The sequence below is a fragment of the Tursiops truncatus genome, chromosome 14 (genome assembly GCF_011762595.2).
Source record: "Tursiops truncatus isolate mTurTru1 chromosome 14, mTurTru1.mat.Y, whole genome shotgun sequence".
Classification (NCBI taxonomy): Eukaryota; Metazoa; Chordata; class Mammalia; order Artiodactyla; family Delphinidae; genus Tursiops; species Tursiops truncatus.
In genome coordinates this window covers 37,288,918-37,311,620 of record NC_047047.1, presented here as the reverse complement: position 1 = coordinate 37,311,620, position 22,703 = coordinate 37,288,918, and the positions used below count along the sequence as shown (strand labels likewise).

The 22,703-nt window shown below is 40.6% G+C and overlaps 1 protein-coding gene across 8 annotated transcripts in view; it reads left to right on the top strand.

Annotated features, from left to right (window-relative positions):
* The first annotated feature begins 261 nt into the window (after positions 1-261).
* COMMD1 (copper metabolism domain containing 1) overlaps positions 262-22,703 on the top strand; it is a 155,091-nt gene continuing 132,649 nt past the window's right edge. For all 8 annotated transcript variants that reach the window (XR_004521786.2, XR_012325683.1, XR_012325685.1 and 5 more), the window contains exon 1: positions 262-467. Coding sequence is in view for 5 of the 8 variants with exons in the window: in XM_019942558.3 (XP_019798117.1) it covers positions 291-467 (177 nt within the window). In the remaining 3 variants the exon portion in view is untranslated. The remainder of the gene's footprint in view (positions 468-22,703) is intronic.

Genomic DNA, 22,703 nt, shown 5'->3' with positions numbered 1-22,703 from the left:
TACTCCGTCTAAAGTAATCTCCATTGAGCAATTTTTTTCTTCGACAAGCCCCTGGAGTGATGAACGAAATAAGCGGAAGCAAAGTGAGCGGTATGGAACTTAATGGATTGATAGCTCCGCGGTGGCAAACCTAAGGGTTGGGTTTTGCAGAGCTGGGAGGGGCCAACACCGACCCCTGCTGGAACTCCGCCGCCACTTTCCTCTCGCGCCTTTGTCCAGCTGTTTAGGCCCATATCGGCTGCCGTGGCGGGGCCACGCTCAGCTGTTGGGGGGCGGGGCCTCCGCCAACTATGGCGGGCGAGCTTGAGGGCGCTAAGCCGCTGAGCGGGTTGCTGAGCGGCCTGGCTCAGGACGCTTTCCATGGGCACCCGGGCATCACGGAGGAGCTGCTGCGGAGTCAGCTCTATCCGGAGGTGCCACCTGAGGAGTTCCGCCCCTTTATGGCGAAGATGAAGGGGATTCTTAAGGTACCGCTACTCCCTGCAGCCTCCGCCGCGGAGTCGAATCTCTTCCCCGCCGCCCTCCGACTCGTCACCCCAGAAGCTGAAAGGCTTCCCTCCTCAGATCTCCGCTCCAGGGGCTCCACATTACGCTTCTTCAGATCCCCTGCACTCGCTCTGTCCCTTTTCTCACTTTCTTAGGGCTCCCCGCAGCAGTGCTGACCGACACCCACCGGAGAAAACTTGGGTTTTGTCTACAGACACTTCTCTCTTGTGTAGGTTACGATTTCGAGTTGCCTCGGCGGATCTGTGCGCTCCATACTTTTTAAAATTAAGAGCGATCAAGCTATCAGCTTTCCCAGGCCGTGGAAGTGTTCAAGAATGTTAAAGTGATCATGTGTATGCCGGGATAAGGGGTGGGTTAGCCGGAGTGAACCCTAGCCAAAGCAGTCCACTGTATGGTTAAGAGAGCACGTTCACTAGCTTGAAGTCAAAGAGTAGCTCAGCCTGTCCAATAGAAATGTAATGAGAGCCAGACATGAAATTTTTACAATTTCTAGTAGCCACATTAAAAAAGTAAAAAGAAAAAAGTGAAATTAATTTTAACATTTTGTTTAACCTAGTATATCCAAAGTATTGTCTCTTCACGTGTAATCAATATACAAAATATTAATGAGATTTTTAGATTATTTTTTTCACTAAGTCTTTGAAATCTGGTGAGTATTTTACACTTAAAGCACATGTCAGTTTGGACTAGTCACATTCCAAGTGCTCAACAGTCACTTGTGGCTAATGGCTACCATATTGGACAACACTGGTTTAGACTAAGAACTAGTGATAGGACTGAATCTAGTAATTAAGTGTACTCTAGAGATAACCTGTAAAAATTATTTTTGTGGGCCTCCTATGTGTTAGGAACTCTGTTAGACATGTTATATTTTATTTAATTTGTTTCTTGCAAAAACCTTATGTGGTGTACACCCATTTTAAAGATTAGGAAACAGGCTCAAGGAGTCTAAGCATTTAGCCTAAGCATTACACTTTGATTAAAGTCAGTGTTGATATTTCATCTGTTATCCTTTTGCAGTTACTATGTTTCAAAATTGCTTATGATACCTTAAAAAGGCAGTTATTTATTTTTTTTAAAGATTTTGTTGTTATGGACCATTTTTAAAGTCTTTATTGAATTTGTTACAATATATGTATATTTTTACATCTTTATTGGAGTATAATTGCTTTACAATGCTGTGTTAGTTCCTGCTATATAACAAAGTGAATCAGCTGTATGTATACATATATCCCCATATCCCCTCCGTCTTGAACCTCCCCCTCATCCTCCCTATTCCACCCCTCTAGTTGGTCACAAAGCACCGAGCTGATCTCCCTGTGCTATGCGGCTGCTTCCCACTGGCTATTTTACATTTGGTAGTGTATATATGTCCATGTCACTCTCTCACTTTGTCCCAGCTTCCCCTTCCCCCCAGCCCCCCACCCCCTAGTCCTCAAGTCCATTCTCTACGTCTGCGTCTTTATTCCTGTCCTGCCCCTAGGTTCATCAGAACCATTTTTTTTTAGATTCCGTATATATGTGTTAGCATACAGTATTTGTTTTTCTCTTTCTGACTTACTTCACTCTGTATGACAGACTCTAGGTCCATCCACCTCACTACAAATAACTCAGTTTCGTTTCTTTTTTAAGGGTGAGTAATATTCCATTGTATACATGTGCCACATCTACTTTATCCATTCATCCGTCAGTGGACACTTAGGTTGCTTCCATGTCCTGGCTATTGTAAATAGTGCTGCAGTGAACATTGTAGTACATGTCTCTTTTTGAATTATGGTTATGAATTTGTTACAATATTGCTTCTGTTTTATGTTTTGGTTTTTTGTCCACGAGGCATGTGGGATCTTAGCTCCTAACCAGGGATTGAACCCTCACTCCCTGCATTAGGAGGTGAAGTCTTAACCACTGGACCACCAGGGAAGTCTCCTATGTTTCTCTTTTCAAAACTGCTTTTGCTTAGAGGATTTGAATCTGGACAAAAGAAACAAAGCAATTATTTCACAGAAAGTAAATGGATTGTCTCATAGAAATGTAAGGAGTAATATCTCATATGTGATTCTAGACATTCTAAGTAATTTTAGTTGATATCATAAATCACTAGTGAATACCTTGTATTTCTATCAAATATTACCCTTTGAGTGGTCAGAAAAGGTTTCCTGGAGAATTTGACATCTTACCTGAGTTTCTGAAGTGTTTGCTAGGTCTACAGGGGATGAGGATAAGGGACTGCAGGCCAAAAAGTAAGAACAGCACTTGTGTAGGCAATGTCTTAGGATTTCTAAATATTGGGGGCTACTTCTCTCTAGGTGGCCCGTATTTTGATTCTTTTGTTATGAGATAAAAATTGCAGTATACTGCGAGAAAAGATTGTCTAGAAACTCTCTCTCTTATTTTCTTTAAAATACATTGCTAAATAATATCTAGGTCTTGCTCTCACTATTCTCAGTCCTCTGCCCGAGGCTAGAATACTTAAGTTTTCTGAGTGGTTTTTGAGTAGCATGGTTCTTTTAGTATTGGGAGTAGAATAGAAGATTTACCTGTGCCTGGCAGCACAGCTTCTGCACAGCTGCTGGTCTGAGGTACCAAGGGAAATAGCCTTTGATTGTTTGACTTAAGGCTGAAACTATGGGCTCAAGATAACATCTAGTTCCAATCTTCGTTTACCTTATAAGCAACACTGAGGGATAAAACATCTCTCTAATTCTTATGGAAACATAAAAAGCAAACATGATTTTTAAACAAAAAGCAGAGATGGAATGTCTAGCTGCAATAAAAGAGAACATACACAAATAAACATGATGCAAGGGTGCTGTAGCATTTGGAAATAGAGGTCTGAGTGGAGTACTGTGGACAGAAAAGAGATATTAGTTCCTTCTGGCAGATGGAGATGCCATTTTTTTGGGTTTTTTCCCCCAAATAATTAATTAATTATTTAAAGCTGCATTGGGTCTTTGTTGCTGCATGCAGGCTTTCTCTAGTTGCGGCGAGCGGGGGCTACGCTTTGTTGCGGTGCGCGGGCTTGTCGCTGCGGTGGCTTCTCTTGTTGCGGAGCACGGGCTCTAGGCGCGTCGGCTTCAGTATTTGTGGTGCGCAGGCTCAGTAGTTGTGGCTCGCGGGCTCTAGAGCACAGGCTCAGTAGTTGTGGAGCACGGGCTTAGTTGCTCCGTGATATGTGGGATCTTCCCGGACCAGGGCTCGCACCCGTGTTCCCTGCATTGGCAGGCAGATTCTTAACCACTGCGCCACCAGGGAAGCCCCGTTTTTGTTGTGCTTGAAGAACGTGTAGAGTATTTTAGACTGAAATGAAGGGCAGCCACATAGGGCATTTAGGCTAAGAATATAGCTGAGGTGGGGCAGGAAAATGTGGAGCAGCTTCAAGAAATGGTGAATAGCTCAACTTGACCAATGCATGGCCATACCCAATGTAGAGTATTGGTGTAGGAGGCAAGAAAAAGTGAACCAACTTTTTTATTCCTACTAACCTTTACTCCTGCATTTTTAGCAGGGTATTTTTTTTCCCTTCAATTAAAAAAATTTTGGTAAAGTACATAAAACATAAAATTTATCACCTTAACCATTTTAAAGTATGCAGTTCATTGGTATTAAATACATTCATAGTATTGTGCATCCATCACAACCACCTGTATCTATAACTCCTTTCATCTTGTAAAACTGAAACTCTGTACCATTAAACAGTGACTCCCTATAAACCACTCCCCCACCCTTCTACTTTCTGTCTCTATGATTTTGACTACTCTAAGTATCTCATATAGGTGGAATCATACAGTATTTGTCTTTATGGTGACTGTCTTATTTCATTCAGCATAATGTCTTTAAGGTTCATCCATGTTGTGGTATATGTCAGAAATTCCTTACTTTTTAAGGCTGAATAATAGTCCATTGTATGTATATACCACATTTTGCTTATCCATTCACCTGTCAGTGGACACTTGGGTTGCTTCCTTGTTTTAGCTATTGTGAATAATGTTGCTATGAACATGGGTGTACAAATACTGCTTTGAAACCCTGCTTTCAATTCTTTTGGGTATATACCCAGAAGTGGGAATGCTGGATCATATGGTAATTCTGTTTTTAATTTTTTGAGGAACTGCCATTCTGTTTTCAACAGCAGCTGTGTCATTTTACATTCCCACCAACAGTGTACAAGAATTCCAATTTCTTCACATCCTTACCAGTTATTTTCTGTGTGTGTGTGTGTGTGTGTGTGTGTGTGTGTGTGTGTGTTTTGATAGTAGTCATACTAATGAGTATGAAGTGAGCAGGGTATGTGTTTTTACGTATTGATGAGAGCACAGGTCAAAACAGTTTTTTCTTTTGTCTGTGGAGTCTCAACAATCTTGAATTCAACATGCAGGCTAGAATAAAAGCAGTGAGAAAAATACTAAAGAGAAAAATGTAGGAGTCTAAGCAGAGGGAAAAAAACTGAGGATAAAAATGGAGTAGTACCTCAATTGTCATTTGGTGGCCATACCTTTCAATCATCCATAGAACATCAAGTTCTATAAAGAGAGTGAAAATGAAAAGGGACAACAGGGATAGGAGGAAAGGGAAGGAGGGATATGTAACTCCCGGCAGGGAATGGGCAGTGGGTACACATTAATAATCTCCTTATTGCCAGCTGCCTGCATTCATTTATTCATAGCCCGTGTTTCAAGTTCAGGTGCTTCCTGAGCTGTAGCCTTTCCCTCTAATCTTCACGTTCCTTGCCTGTGTGTAGTGTACTGATTGCTCACATTTGTACTGGTCCCTGTTTTCCACTTGAACTGGAGCTTTTCTACCTTACTTGGCTGGGGTATTGACCCTCTGTAGCTTTGCCTGTTGATCACAAAAGGACAAACCCTTCATCTGCTCGTAGATACGTGAAGCTAACTGTTCACTTGCTTTAGTTTTATTTTTTGGTATCTCCTGTGAAGCAGTGAAATCAGTGAATTGAGAGTGGTGTGTTTAGTTAGGGAAATGACATCCTATATAAATACTCTGCCTTTTAAAAAAAAATATTTATTTATTTATTTAGTCTGTGCCAGGTTTTAGTTGGGGCATGCGTGACCTTTAGTTGCGGGATCACGGCATGTGGGATCTTTAGCTGCGGCATGAAGGATCTTTAGTTGGGATCCTTTAGGTCCTAAAGAAGGATCTTTAGGTCCACCAGGGAAGTCCTACTCTGCCGTTTTTAGCTAATTATTTTTTTGCTCACATTTGTAATTTCAACTTCTCATAGATATGTGTTTGCATACTCTCTATTTCTTGCTCCTGCTGTTAACCTCGTGGGTATGCTCCTTAATTCTAGTTTACTAGAATTCTAGAGAAGGATCTTTAACTATGAAGCTGGATCACAGTTTGTACACTTATGTTCTGTATTCACTACTGCCCTCTGTTGGTGATGATATTATATTTCATCACTGAAATCTCATGTTAAACAAAAATTTTTTAAAAAAATATTTATTTATTTATTTAGGCTCCGCCGGGTCTTAGTTGTGGCATGCAGGCTCTTTAGTTGCAACATGCATGCGGGATCTAGTTCCCTGACCAGGGTTCGAGCTCGGGCCCCTGTATTGGGAGTGCAGAGTCTTACCTACTGGACCACTAGGGAAGTCCCTAAACAAAAATTTTTGATGAAAATTCTATTGAATTTTTTGGGTCTATTGTTGATATAATTCTTTATTCAGTTCTGTCAATCAAATGTTAATTTTTCCATTTCTCTTTCCCTCTATAATTTTTTTTTCCTTTTTTAAAAATTTTATTTTATTTATCTTACTTTTGGCTGCATTGGGTCCTTGTTGCTGGCACGCAGGCTTTTTCTAGTTTCAGTGAGCAGGGGCTACTCTTCGTCGCAGTGCGCGGGCTTCTTATTGCGGTGGCTTCTCTTGTTGTGGAACACAGGCTCTAGGTGCACAGGCTTCAGTAGTTGTGGCTTGCGGGCTCTAGAGCACAGGCTCAGTAGTTGTGGCACACGGGCTTAGTTGCTCCGCAGCATGTGGGATCTTCCCAGACCAGGGATCGAACCCATGAATTCTTAACCAGTGCGCCACCAGGGAAGCCCTCCTTTTTTTTTTTTAATTGAACTATAGTTGATTTACAATATATGTTTCAGGTATACAGCATAGCAATTCAATATTTTTATAGATTATACTCCATTTAAAGTTCGTACAAAATAATGGCTGTATTTCTCTGTGCTGTATAATCTATCCTTGTTGCTTATTTATTTTGTACTATTTTCTCTGTAATTTAAAATTTTAAAATGTTTAGATCTTATTTTATTTATTTATTTATTTATATTTATTTATTATTTATTTATTTAGGCTGTGCCGGGTCTTAGTTGCAGCACACGGGATCTTCATTGCAGTGTGCGGGATCTTTAGTTGCAACATGTGAACTCTTAGTTGCAGCATGCATGTGGGATCTAGTTCCCTGACCAGGGATTGAACCCGGGCCCCCTGCATTGGGAGCGTGGAGTCTTACCCACTGGACCACCAGGGAGGTCCCTAGATCCTGTTTCAGAAGTCTACAAATACATGTGACAGCCTATGGATTGGCCTTCCTAATCCACTTCTGCCTCCTAGTCTATTCTCAGCACAGCTACCAGTGAACCTCTTTTTTCCCCCAACTTTATTGAGATATAATTGACAAATAAACCAGTGATCTTTTTAAAACATACATCATACCTACTAACTCTCGTGCTTTCAACCATTCCATATTCATGGCTTCACCTCAAACTTCAAATAAGATCCAGTCCTTTTACCATAGCCTTCAAGTCCTTGTGATCTCCCCCTTACCTGTTTCTCTGATCTCATTGTCTTATTCCAGCCATACTAATCTTGTCTTTATTTAAACCTGATAGGTGCTTTCTGAATTTCTTTAGGACCTTTGCAGGTAGTTGTCCATATGCCTGCAGTGCTTTTCCCCCAGATATTTACATGGATTGTTCATTACTTCATTCATTTTCTACTTAAAAGTGATTTCCTATGAGGTCTTCCCTGATCTATACAAAGAGCCTCACCCTTCCTCCCCACTCTTTTTGCCCTGCTTTGCTTATCTTCATACTTAGCACTAACTGAAGTTATGTACTTATTAGCTTGTTTATTTGTTGACTCCCCTATTATAATGTAAGCATTAAGAAGGCAAGACTTTATTATTATTTTTTCCTTTTTTATCACTAACACCTAAAACTGTTTCTGGCATGTGATATGCACTTAGTAAAAATCTGTAGAAAATGTGAATGAATGGATAGTGCTTAAATGTGGAGATTGCCATTGAAAAGGTAAGCACAGAGAGAAAACCAACACTATTTCTGTATGGGGAGAGCTGGAAGGTATAATACTCTGGAAGGTATAATCAGGGGTCAGCGAACTATGGCCCCTGGGAGAATCTGGCCTGCAATCCGTTTTTTATAAATACATTTTTATTGGAACATGGCCACATGCTCATTTATTTTCATCTTGCCTATGACAGCTTTCACCACTATAATAACAGAGTTGAGTGGTTGTGACAAAGATCTTGTGGCCTTCAAAGCCTAAGATATTTACTGTCTGAACCTTTACACAAAAAGTTTGCCGACCCCTGTTTCAGAATGTTCTTAAATTCATAATGTTTGGTATTTGCAAACAACATTGTATGTAAATTATAAGTTGGTTACTTGACTCAAATCTAAAATAGGAATATTTAGGAAATAGGGATTTGCTCTTATGTCCTCTTGAGGAATTTCACTAGTTTGTTCTTTATGCTCATGAGGTTTGTGGTAAATAAAAAATAAGCTTTGGGCTTCCCTGGTGGCGCAGTGGTTGAGAGTCCGCCTGCCGATGCAGGGGACGCGGGTTCGTGCCCCGGTCCGGGAAGATCCCACATGCCGCGGAGCGGCTGGGCCCGTGAGCCATGGCCGCTGAGCCTGCGCGTCCGGAGCCTGTGCTCCGCAACGGGAGAGGCCACAGCAGTGAGAGGCCCGCGTACCGCAAAAAAAAAAAAAAGCTTTAATAATTCTGTAGTACTCAGTGTGTGTTCTTGGTAAAACATGGTTATAATTTGAACTTGGAATTTTTCTTCATATTCAGAGGATGTAAAATTTGTGTTTATTAATATAATTTAAAATAATATAAAATTTAATGTAAACTTGAGAATCGAGTTTTTACTGTCAACATATGAAAACTGGTTTAAATTTATTTGAGAAAATAATATCAGTAACATATATTAAGATTTAAAGTAGTAAAAGACTAAGAAATATTTGTATTTTATTTATTTTATTTATTTTAAATATTTATTTTAGGGCTTCCCTGGTGGCGCAGTGGTTGAGAGTCCGTCTGCCGATGCAGGGGACATGGGTTCGTGCCCCGGTCCGGGAGGATCCCACATGGCGCGGAGTGGCTGGGCCCGTGAGCCATGGCCGCTGAGGCTGCGCGTCCAGAGCCTGTGCTCTGCAACGGGAGAGGCCACGACAGTGAGAGGCCTGCATACCACAAAAAACAACAACAACAAAAAAATTTATTTATTTATATTTGGCTGCATTGGGTCTTCATTGCTCCGCTCGGGCTTTCTCTAGTTGTGGCGAGTGGGGGCTACTCTTCATTGTGGTGCGTGGGCTTCTCATTGCAGTGGCTTCTCTTGTTGTGGAGCACGGGCTCTAGGCACGCGGGCTTCAGTGGTTGTGGCATGTGGTCTCAGTAGTTGTGGCTCATGGGCTCTAGAGCGCAGGCTCAGTAGTTGTGGTGCATGGACTTAGTTGCTTCGCGGCATGTGGGATCTTCCCGGACCAAGGATCAAACCCATGTTCCCTGCATTGACAGGAGGATTCTTAACCACTGCATCACCACGGAAGTCCTGAAATATTTGTATTTTAAATACCTGGTTTTGTCTCTTCTCTTGAAGCTATGAAAATTTATAATTTTTTTGAGAATTAGATTGACTGGAAAGGAAAGACCTGTGGTAATACAGTTTTTGTATATCTTATAATGGGGATAGGTCATGTGATGTATGCTGGATTTAATTTAATTTTTAATTTTGCAAACATTCAGCTACCTATATGCTTTCTCTTAATAATTTGTATTGTAAATATTATTTAACTTTATTAAAGAAAGTATAGAAATTTGAAATGTGTAAAAACACACACTATCATCTGCTGACATGACCATTATTAATATTTTTGTGTATTTATTCATCCAACAAATATTTATTAAGCATACATATTTTTTTAATGGAGAGTAGACTTTTTTTTTTTTTTTTTTTTCTGTACGCGGGCCTCTCACTGTTGTGGCCTCTCCCGCTGCGGAGCATAGGCTCCGGATGCGCAGGCTGAGCGGCCATGGCTCACAGGCCCAGCCGCTCAGCGGCATGTGGGATCTTCCTGGACCGGGGCACGAACCCGTGTCCCCTGCATCGGCAGGCAGACTCTCAACCACTGCGCCACCAGGGAAGCCCGAGAGTAGACTTTTTTAATTGGTATTTTCACCATTGTGTTTAATGTGTTCATTTAATTTAGAGCCGGTAAGCAAGTCCACGAAAGGAACATCACCAACTAAATGGTTTACGTTACTCCTCCAGTGTAGTAAAATTTTCAATACATCTTGGTTGTCCTTTTTACAAATCCTCCAGAACCTCACGAAGTGCTTGGCCCGTGGTGGGCAGTAGTAAATCCATCTTCATTAAGCAGCAAGTATTAAAAAATAATTGAAATTCTGTTAGAGGTACTAATTGAAGATATTCTATATTTACTTCACCTGACTCCTAAAACGTAAAATAAAAGACAGCGTACAGATACTTAGGCCTGTGTAACGCTGAAGAAAACTCAGCTTGGAAAGAGTTGGTCATTGGCCAACAAGAAATTTCAACAAATTTAGACTTGATGGGATTCAGTGGCCTCTGGGAGATGGGCGGGGGGTGCCCAACCCGGGCACCACCTGGCTTCCCTAAGCATCTTAATTATATACCATGCATTATGCTTGGGATAGTGCAATAAACATCACAGCTGTAGTCCCTGCCCCAGTGGATCAGATAGCTCCAGGAGAATATAGGCATTAAGCTAATGGTTAGGGGTATTTGGAAAAGGCAGTCACAGAGTACTCTGTGTCAACTTAAGTAAATTATAGGCAGTTTAGAGTAGCTCCTAGCCCACATGACAGCGTGAACAAAGAAAGAGAAAAGGGGGGAAAAGTCCTACTTTTTAAAAATTTTGGCTGCATTGGGTCTTAGTTGCGGCATGTGGGCTCTTTGTTGTGGTGTGCAGGCTCCTTTCTAGTTGTGGCACATGGGGTCCAGAGTGCGTGGGCTCTGTAGTTGCGGCTCTCTGGCTCTCTAGTTGTGGCACGTGGGCTTAGTTGCCCTGCAGTATGTGGGATCTTAGTTCCCCGACCAGGGATTGAACTGGCATCCCCTTCATTGCAAGATGGATTCTTAACCATTGGAAAAGCAGGGAAGTCCCAGTCTTACTTTTTAGATATAGTGGACTAAAAAGAAAAGATAGAAACAGCACAGAACTAACTTCCGCTAGTTGTGTAGCCCTGGTCCCAAGGTTGAGGTTTCTCATGAATATGGCTGATGAAAGTCATGATAATGTCTTTCTTGGATGAGTGTATGGCTGCTCCGGTACCTAATTTTCAGTTTCTTGCCTTGATCTTTGGGACCATATTGGCTGTCAGAGTGTCTCTTGACCAGACCAAGATGTGTGCTGTAGTAGCCATCTTCTCACTGGGGCTCAGCTTACTTACTGTGCCTCTTCTCAGATCCTGAAGCATGTTCTCAAGTAGCTCCTTAAGAAAGGATATATGAGAGGTAATTTCTTTCTTTTTAAGTCATAAAAGATATATTTATTCTAGTCTCACACTTAATTGCTAGTTTGGCTGAGAAGATATTTCTAGGTTGTGAATAATTGAGTCACAGTTTTGAAGGCATTGTTTCATTGAATGTGACTTGTCTTTTTCTCTCTCTGGAAGCTTTTAGGATTTTCTCTTTATCCTTTATTTCCTCGAATGTCACTGATGTATGATTTTCATTTCATTCTTTGGGCTACTGTGTGCCCTTTCAATCTGGAGACTCATGACCCTTTAGTTCTGGGAAAAGTTGTATTTCTACTTTATTTTCTTTTTTATTTAATTGAAGTATAGTTGTTTTACAATGTTGTGTTAATTTCTGCTGTACAGCAAAGTGACTCAGTTATACATACATATATGTGTGTGTGTATATATATATATATACATTCTTTTTTTAAATAAATTTATTTTATTTTTAGCTGCTTTGGGTCTTTGTTGCTGCGTGCGGGCTTTTTCTAGCTGTGGTGAGCTGGGGCTACTCTTCATTGCGGTGTGCGTGCTTCTCATTGTGGTGGCTTCTCTTGTTGCAGAGCATGGGCTCTAGGTGCGCAGGCTTCAGTAGTTGTGGCACATGGGCCCAGTAGTTGCGACTCATGGGCTCTAGAGTGCAGGCTCATAGTTGTGGCGCACGGGCTCAGTTGCTCTGCAGCATGTGGGATCTTCCTGGACGAGGGCTCGAACCCGTGTCCTGTGCATTGGCAGGTGGATTCTTAACCACTGCACCACCAGGGAAGCCCTACATTCTCTTTTGTATTCTTTTCCATTATGGTTTATCCCAGGACATTGAATATAGTTCCCTGTGCTATACAGTAGGACCTTGGTATCCACCCATTCTATATGTAATAGTTTGCATCTACTAACCTCAAACTCCCAGTCCATCCCTCCCCCACCTCCCCTCCCCCTTGCCAACCACAAGTCTGTTCTCTATGAGTGTGTTTCTGCTTCATAGATAGGTTCATTTGTGTCATGTTAGATGCTACATATAAGTGATATCATATGGTATTTGTCTTTCTCTTTCTGACTTACTTCACTTAGTATGATAATCTCTAGTTGCATCCATGTTGATGCAAATGGCATTATTTCGTTCTTTTTTTATGGCTGAGTAGTATTCCGTTGTATCATATCTTCTTCATGTACCATATTTTCTTTATTCATCTGTCAGTGGACATTTAGGTTGGTTATTTTCTTATCTCTTTTTTTCTCTATTCTCTTTCTAGCACTCTGATTTTTCAAATGTTAGACCTTCTAGACTGAATCCTCAAATTTTCTTTTATTTTCTCTATTTTCCATTTATTTGTTTTTTCTTCTACTGTTTGGTAGACTTCTCAACTTTGCCTTCTAGCCTTTTCTTTTTTGGCTGCACCACACATCATTTGGATCTTAGTTCCCCGGCCAGGGATTGAGCCCACACCCCCGGCAGTGGAAGCGTGGAGTCTTAACCACTGGACCGCCAGGGAAGTCCCCTTTCTAGCCTTTTAATTGAATTTTTCATTAGATCATGTTTTTAATTTCCAAGAGTTTTGTTTTGATACGGACAATATCCTATATTTAGCCAATGTAGGAAAGGAAGAAGTTTTTCCTTGACTCTCTTGGGATTCCTGGCCAGGTCTGAAATTTAAACTGACAAAGACAGATTGACAGGAGAGAAGTGTACAAATTTTTTTAAAAATAAATTTATTTAATTAATTTATTATTTTTGGCTGCCTTCGTTGCTGCGTGTGGGCTTTCTCTAGTTGCGGTGAGCGGGGGCTACTCTTCGTTGCGGTGCACAGGCTTTTCATTGCAGTGGCTTCTCTTGTTGCAGAGCATGGGCTCTAGGTGCGTGGGCTTCCGTAGCTGTGGCTTGTGGGCTCTAGAGCACAGGCTGAGTAGTTGTGGCGCACGGGCTTAATTGCTCCGTGGCATGTGGAGTCTTCCCGGACCAGGGCTAGAACCCGTATCCCCTGCATTGGCAGGCAGATTCTTAACCACTGCGCCACCAGGGAGGCCCCGAGAAGTGTCCAAATTTGTTTAATATAAGTTTTATGTGACAAGGGAGCCTTCAGAAGGAAATGAAAACCCAAAGAAACAGACCTGAGTATTTTATGATATGTTTGGTGAAGAGTGGACAGTTCATGGAGAAATAGGATAGGTTAAGGAATATGAAGTAATTGTAGTAAACTGAGGGAATTTAGCAAGGCCTGTTTGTAGGCTTCTTCTTGGCATTCCTTTGTTTTGCGAGATAAGAATGGACGTTCCATTCCTCTGTGTATAGTGAGGGCACCTCTCACATGAGGGTTTTATGACCTATTTTGGGGAGAAGGTTGGTGAGGAGGTCAGGGTGACTTTCCTCCTCTTCCTTTTCTTAAATTACTTCACCTTAAGATATTCAATATGCCAAGGTGCCATAATTTGGGGTAGAATGTCCACAACCACATCACCACCAGCCTCTCCTCTCTTTTTTAAAATACAAGGAGGAGGGGCTTCCCTGGTGAGGCAGTGATTGAGAGTCCGCCTGCCGATGCAGGGGACACAGGTTCGTGCTCCGGTCCGGGAGGATCCCACATGCCGCGGAGTGGCTGGGCCCGTGAGCCATGGCCGCTGAGCCTGCGCATCCGGAGCCTGTGCTCCGCAACGGGAGAGGCCACAACAGTGAGAGGCCCGCGTACCGCAAAAAACAAAAAACAAAAACAAAAACAAGGGGGAGCATACAATACATAATTTTCTGCATTTGGCTTTTAAAAAATTTGACTCTATATTTCTGAATATGTATTTTTTTCTTCTGGCTGTGTTAGGTCTTCGCTGCTGCTCACAGACTTTCTCTAGTGGCAGTGAGCGTGGGCTACTCTTCATTGCGGTGAGCGGGCATCTCATTGCGGTGGCTTCTCTTATTGTGGAGCACAGGATCTAGGCATGCAGTAGTTGCAGCACACTGACTCAGTAGTTGCGACACACGGGCCCTAGAGTGCGTGGGCTTCAGTAGTTGTGGCGCATGGGCTCAGTAGTTGCAGTGTGAGGGCTCTAGGCCGTGTGGGCTTCAGTAGTTGTGGTGCAGGCTTCAGTAATTGTGGCTCGTAGGCTCTAGAGTGCAGGCTCAGTAGTTGTGGTGCATGGGTTTATTTGCACCACAGCATCTGGGATTTTCCCGGACCAGGGCTCGAACCCGTGTCCCCTGCATTGGCAGGCGGATTCTTAACCAGTGTGCCACCAGGGAAGCCCCAATAACCTGGAAACTTTTGTGGAAAGTACATATGGTAAAAGCAGAGGCTTAAAAGTGAATTTGGTATCAAGTTACAAAATGACTCAAGGTCACTGCCCATTAGTGATTTTGTTATTGTTGTCAAAGAATGGTTTTACCAGCTTTTCTTTTGAAATTTCTCTTGTGGCATATATGCAGTGGAAAAGCCAGTTGTGAAAAAGCCATAATGCTTTTAAATATTGAGCTTTCTTGTCTCTGAAGTAGAGTTTTTGGATTTATTATATAATGATAAAAAATTTTACTGTGTAAGATATTTTAAAATCTGGTATTGGCCTTTCTTTACAAATGAAGAAAAGTATGTAAAGTAGTATCTTTTTGATACTTGAGTCAGTTTAAGAACAAACTTCACCTGTATACGTTTTGGACAGTAAATATTAAGTAATAAGAAATTAACTTGAGTATAAAAAATGGATGCAAAATATCTGGTCTTAAAATGTTTAGATCAGGAGACATGAATAGGATAGACTGAAAACATTTGACTTATTCTATCACATTTTCAGGATTCATTTGTCTTCTGTCTTAACTATAAGCAGTAGTTCTCTTTTTCTACTTTAGATGGCAGTAGAATATTGGCTTGCTAGTAACACTGATAAGATATGTTGGAAACAACGTGATGTTTAAAATGTTCTTTCTCTTGAATTGTTCTAGTTCAGAAAACAAAGTTGGCCACTCAACAATAAGAATTTCTTATCCAAAAGAAGTCTAAATATTTTGTTTGATATACTGAATTTAGTAATATCATTTTCTGGAAAACTTAAAGCTTTGTAAACAGATTCCTTTTGCTATAGTTCTTTAGGTTTTGTATAAGTAAATTTTACTAATTTCATTGATGATTTTTAAAAATTTAATTTAATTTAATTTAATTTATTTTTTTTTTTTGCGGTCCTCGGGCCTGTCACTGTTGTGGCCTCTCCCTTTGCGGAGCACAGGCTCCGGACGCGCAGGCTCAGCGGCCATGGCTCATGGGCCCAGCCGCTCCGCAGCATGTGGGATCTTCCCAGACCGGGGCACGAACCCGTGTCCCCTGCATCGGCAGGCGGACTCTCAACCATTGCGCCACCAGGGAAGCCCTAATTTTATTTTTATAATATATTTTTAACTGAGATATAGTTGATGTACAGTATTATATAAGTTACAGGTGTACAACATAGTGATTCACAATTTTTAAAGGTTATACTCTAGTTATTATAAAATATTGGCTATATTCCCTGTGTTGTACAATATATCCTGTAACTTATTTATTTTATACATAATAGTTTGTACCTATTAATCCCCAACCCCTATCTTGCCCCTCCCTCACTTTTGGGAATTAAGATAATAACTCATGAGATGTACTCCTACTTCTGTGAAGGATTGGCAAACAACTATTTGATGTTATATTTTTTGTGTCACTGGACATCACATGATAAAGCAGCAACTGCACATTACCAGCTAGAATTTGCAGATTATGTGAATAGGCTCAAATGACCTGTAATGAGGTGTTCTGTAAGTTTTTTTCCTTTCTTTCTTCGTTTAGAGTAAAATGCGTATTAATTGAAGACCTTTTTTTGGTTCTCCTATCTCAAAGCAACTATTCTAGGTCTGAAAACTTGACTTGGGTTGAAGGAGTTCCTGGGTAGGAATATTTTTAAAGAAAATTTCTATCTTTGATTTACCTATCAAATACAGTCAGTCCTGCTTATTCGTGGCTTCTGCATCAGAGGATACAGAAGGACAACTGTACTATGCCATTTCATATAAGAGACTTGAGCATCTGTGATCTGTGGACACCAAGGGACAACTGTATTTATTGAGTCCCTAATGTGCTATACCCTGCTCTGTACACAAAGGTGAATGTGGTAGTCCATGTCTTAAAGAATCCTGTATTATATGGTAAATGCCTTAAGAAAGGCATAAATAATGTGTTCTGCTAGAATGGATCCTAGTTTATAATCCTTATAAACTACAGAAATATAAAAAGTCAGGGGGTTTTGGTCATAATAAAACACCTACTTCTTTTGGCTTTGTTTTAACTTAGAATGTAATTTTTATAAATTTTAACTTCCTTTAAGGTTCATCTTTAATAAAAATTTATGTTTCAACTAGTTCCTTTTTTAAAAAAGAAAGCCATATGATACTAAATTGTAGAAATTTTGGTATGGGTTGTGTTATGTGTGCTGTATGTATGATTAAATTTAATGTTTTTATATGCCAATATGGGATTATCTCTGAAAGATACTGTTCTCTGTCATGACATCTGATTTCTTCCACAATTTTCTATAGAGTTCTTCCTTCCTCCCTTCCTTCCTTCCTCCTTTCCTTCCTTCCTTCCTCCCTCCCTTCCTTCCTTCCTCCCTCCCTCCCCCTCCCTCCCCCTCCCTCCCTCCCCCTCCCCCTCCCCCCTCCCTTCCTCCCTCCCTCCCTTTCTCCCTCCCTCCCTCCCTTTCTTCCTTCCTTCCTTCCTTCCTTCCTTCCTTTCAGCTGTGACGGGTCTTAGTTGGGACTTAGTTGGGATCTTCGTTGCCACGCACGGACTCTTCATTGCAGCGCGCGGGATTCTCTCTAATTGTGGCATGTGGGGTCCAGGGCATGTGGGCTCTGTAGTTGAGGTACACGAGTTCAGTAGTTGTGGCTCACGGGCTTAGTTTCCCCGGGCATGTGGGATCTTAGTTCCCTGACCAGGGATCGAACCTGCCTCCCCTGCGTTGGAAGGCGAATTCTTTACCACTGGACTACCAGGGAAGTCCCTATAGACCTATTTCTATACAAAGAAGCTACCATTTATGAAATCCTTAAATTTCCGATATGTTTTTCCTGAGCATATATTACATAGCATATATTATATTTGATTATTAAGAAATAATCAAACATTTACAAATCATCATTTATTTAAAATATGTTTGTTTATTCAGACAAACATTTATTGAGTACCTGCTACGTCCCAGGTCCTGTGCTGGAAATATGAATGAACCAAACTGACAATTTTCCTGCTTCCTGAACCTTACACTGAAGAGGGGCTGTGATTTCCTGACAGTAAACAAGAATATGTGCATAAAGGAATGGTGGCAGAAAATGTATTCATTTTTTATGTACTTCCTCCCCTTCACCTCTAATAATCTTTTTTGATCCATTGAAGTCAATGACAGACACTTCCCTGGGATAATGAATCTTAAATCATTAGTATCTTTGATTTTCTTTTAAGAAAACCACTAGATTTTACTTAAAATCAAGGTGATAGATGTTAACATATTAATCTTATATAAATTTCATGTTTAGAACGAAATCTCCTAGTATGTTATTTTTTTACCATCCAGATTTGCTTGGTATATAATAAATTTCTTGGTATAGAGATATAAAGTGACTTAATTTTTCTATTGAGGATTCCACTCCTATACATATATCATACATGAGATGTACTCTTCTTTAGATCTCTTTAATTATCTGTCCCTAAAGTCAGTGGACCTTTGTATCTTTTCTGGCTTTTCAGCTAGTTCCCTAGAAAGAACACTTAAATTTTATTTTCAGACACTTGTTAATTGAATATAGCATACATAAAGAAAGGTATACAAATCACATGTGTGCAGCTTAATGAATTTTCACAAACTGAACATACCCATATAACCAGCACCCTGATCAAGAAACCAAATACTACTAGCACTCTGGAGCCCTCCTTATGCCCTCTTCCTGTCACTAGGCACCCACCTCCAAGGGAAGCACTTTCCTAACTTGTAATACCATAGTTTAGTTTTGCCTGTTTGTGAACTTTATATAAATGGAATCTTATAGTACATACTCTTGTGTCTGGTTTCTTTCACTCAACATGTTTATGAGATTCAGCATTATTGCATATAGTTGTAGAGTCATTCATTCTTATTGCTGTAGAGGAGGGGTCAGTAAACTATGCCCCATAGGCTAAATCTGGTCTCCTGCCTCTTTTTGTATAGCCAGTGAGCTAAGAATAGTTTCTACTTTTTTTAATGGTTTAAGAAAAAGAATTTTTTTGTGGCACAGGAAAATTATATGAAATTCAAGTTTCAGTGTCCATAATAAAGTGTATGGTTGCTTTTGCTCTACAAGGGCAGCATTAAGTAATTGCAATAGAGACGGGATGATTGGCAAAGCCTAAAATACTTACTGTCTGCCCTTTATAGGAAAAATTTGCCAACTCCTGCTGAATACACCAGTGTTTGAATATATCACAATATGCTTATCCATTCTACTGTTGTTAGGGATTTGAGAAGTTTCTAGTTTTTGCCTTATTATGGATAGAAGATACTACTTTTCTTTTTATAAGTTTAATTATTTATTTTATTTTTATTTTTGGCTGTGTTGGGTCTTTGTTGCTGCATGTGGGCTTTCTCTAGCTGCGGCGAGCGGGGGCCATTCTCCTTTGCGGTGGGCAGGCTTCTCATTGCGGTGGCTTCTCTTGTTGCGGAGCACAGGCTCTGGGCTCATGGGCCTCAGCAGTTGTGGCTGCTGGCTCTAGAGCCCAGGCTCAGGAGTTGTGGCGCATGGGCTTAGTTGCTCTGCGGCATGTGGGATCTTCCCAGACCAGGGTTCGAACCCGTGTTCGATGCATTGGCAAGCGGATTCTTAACCACTGCACCACCAGGGAAGTCCCTGAGTTGTATTTCTTTTGAACACCTATATAACTGAGATGTGCTCTGCTTTGAAGCGGCAAATAATTAAATATGTTTGTATATTCTTTTCCTCAACTTTTATAACTCTGTTATCTCTCATCGTGCATTTTACAGCCTTTCCAATAGTTCTTTAATGGTCTTATGACCTAGTATAGCTAGTGCAGTATTTATCTTTTCTCTCGTTCTTTTTGAATTTTATTTAATTTATTTTTTTATATAGCAGGTTCTTATTAATTATCTATTTTATACATATTAGTGTATATATGGCAATCCCAATTTCCCAATTCATCCCACCACCACCACCACTTCCGCCATTCTCCCCCACTTAGTGTCCATATGTTTGTTCTCTACATCTGTATCTCTATTTCTGCCCTGCAAACAGGTTCATCTGTACCATTTTTCTAGGTTCCACATATATGCATTAATTTATGATATTTGTTTTTCTCTTTCTGACTTACTTTACTCTGTATGACAGTCTCTAGGTCCATCCACGTCTCAACAAATGACTCAATTTTGTTCCTTTTTATGGCTGAGTAATATTCCATTGTATATACGTACCACATCTTCTTTATCCATTCGTCTGTCAATGGGCATTTTAGGTTGCTTCCATGACCTGGTTATTGTAAATAGTGCTGCAATGAACGTTGGGGTACATGTGTCTTTTTGAATTATGGTTTTCTCTGGGTATATGCCCAGTAGTGGGATTCCATGATCGTACGGTAATTCTATTTTTAGTTTTTTAAGGAACCTCCATACTGTTCTCCAAAGTGGCTATATCAATTTACATTCCCACCAGCAGTGCAAGAGGGGTCTCCTTTCTCCACACCCTCTCCAGCATTTGTTGTTTGTAGATTTTTCTGATGATGTCCATTCTAACTGGTGTGAGGTGATACCTCACTGTAGTTTTGGTTTGCATTTCTCTAATAATTAGTGATGTTGAGCAGCTTTTCATGTGCCTCTTGGCCATCTGTATGTCTTCTTTGGAGAAATGTCTATTTAGGTCTTCTGCCCATTTCTGGATTGGGTTGTTTGTTTTTTTAGTATTGAGCTGCATGAGTTGTTTATATATTTTGCAGATTAATCCTTTGTCCATTGATTCATTGCAAATATTTTCTCCCATTCTGAGGGCTGTCTTTTCGTCTTGTTTGTAGTTTCCTTTGCTTTGCAAAAGCTTTTAAGTTTCATTAGGTCCCATCTGTTTATTTTTGTTTTTATTTCCATTACTCTAGGAGGTGGATCAAAAAAGATCTTGCTGTGGTTTATGTCAAAGAGTGTTCTACCTATGCTTTCCTCTAAGAGTTTTATAGTGTCTGGTCTTACATTTAGGTCTCTAAGCCATTTTGAGTTTATTTTTGTGTATGGTGTTAGGGTGTGTTCTAATTTCATTCTTTTACATGTAGCTGTCCAGTTTTCCCAGCACCACTTACTGAAGAGACTGTCTTTTCTCCATTGTATATCCTTGCCTCCTTTGTCATAGATTAGTTGACCATAGGTGTGTGGCTTTATCTCTGGGCTTTCTATCCTGTTCCATTGATCTATATTTCTTTTTTTTGTGCCAGTACCATATTGTCTTGATTACTGTAGCTTTGTAGTATAGTATTAGGTCAGGGAATCTGATTCCTGCAGCTCCACTTTTTTCCCTCAAGAATACTTTGGCAAAAAAAAAAAGAGAATGCTTTGCCTATTTGGGGTCTTTTTTTTTTTTTTTTTTGTGGTATGCGGGCCTCTTACTGCTGTGGCCTCTCCCATTGCGGAGCACAGGCTCCAGACACGCAGGCTCAGCGGCCATGGCTCACGGGCCCAGCTGCTCCGCGGCATGTGGGATCTTCCTGGATCGGGGCATGAGCCCATGTCGCCTGCATTGGCAGGCGGACTCCCAACCACTGCGCCACCAGGGAAGCCCCTATTTGGGGTCTTTTGTGTCTCCATACAAATTTTAAGATTTTTTTATTCTAATTCTGTAAAAAATGCCACTGGTAATTTGATAGGGATAGCATTGAATCTGTAGATTGCTTTGGGTAGTATAGTCATTTTCACCATATTGATTCTTCCAATCCAAGAATGTGGTATATCTCTCCATCTGTTTGTGTCACCTTTGATTTCTTTCATCAGTGTCTTACAGTTTTCGGAGTACAGGTCTTTTACCTCCTTAGGTAGGTTTATTCCTACGTATTGTATTCTTTTTGTTGCAATGCTGAATGGGATTGTTTCCTTAACTTCTCTTTCTGATCTTTCGTTGTTAGTGTATACAAATGCAAGAGATTTCTGTGCCTTTATTTTGTATCCTGCAACTTTACCAAATTCAATGATTAGCTCTAGTAGTTTTCTGGTGGCATCTTTAGGATTCTTTATGTGTAGTATCATGTCATCTGCAGTGACAGTTTTACTTCCTCTTTTCCAATTTGTATTCCTTTTATTTCTTTTTCTTCTCTGATTGCTGTGGCTAGGACTTCCAAAACTATGTTGAATAATAGTGGTGAGAGTGGACATCCTTGTCTTGTTCCTAATCTTAGAGGAAATGCATTCAGTTTTTCACCATTGAGAATGATGTTTCCCGTGGGTTTGTCATATATGGCCTTTATTATGTTGAGGTAGGTTCACTCTATGCCCACTTTCTGGAGAGTTTTTATCATAAATGGGTGTTGAATTTTGTCAAAAGCTGTTTCTGTATCTATTGAGATGATCATATGGTTTTTATTCTTCAATTTGTTAATACGATGTATCACTTTGATTGATTTGCATATATTGAAGAATCCTTGCATCCCTCGGGTAAATCCCATTTGATCATGGTGTATGATCCTTTTAATGTTATGTTGGATTCTGTTTGCTAGTATTTTGTTGAGGATTTTTGCATCCACATTCATCAGTGATATTGGTCTGTAATTTTCTTTTTTTGTAGTATCTCTGTCTGGTTTTGGTATCAGGGTGATGGTGGCCTCATAGAATGAGTTTGGGAGTGTTCCTTCCTCTGCAATTTTTTGGAAGAGTTTGAGAAGGATGGGTGTTAGCTCTTCTCTAAATGTTTGATAGAATTCACCTGTGAAGCCATCTGGTCCTGAACTTTTGTTTGTTGGACGATTTTTTCTTTTTTTTTTTTTGTTTTTTTGCTGTATGCGGGCCTCTCACTGCTGTGACCTCTCCCGCTGCGGAGCACAGACTCCAGACGTGCAGGCCCAGAGGCCATGGCACACAGGCCCAGCCGCTCTGCGGCATGTGGGATCCCCCCCCCCCCCGACTAGGGCACGAACCTGTGTCCCCTGCATCGGCAGGCGGACTCTCAACCACTGCACCACCAGGGAAGCCGTGTTGGATGATTTTTAATCACAGTTTCGATTTCATTACTTGTGATTTGTCTGTTCATATTTTCTGTTTCTTCCTGGTTCAGTCTTGGAAGGTTATTCCTTTCTAAGAATTTGTCCATTTCTTCCAGGTTGTCCATTTTATTAGCATAGAGTTGCTTGTAGTAGTCTCTTATGATCCTTCGTATTTCTGCAGTGTCAGTTGTAATTTCTCCTTTTTCATTTC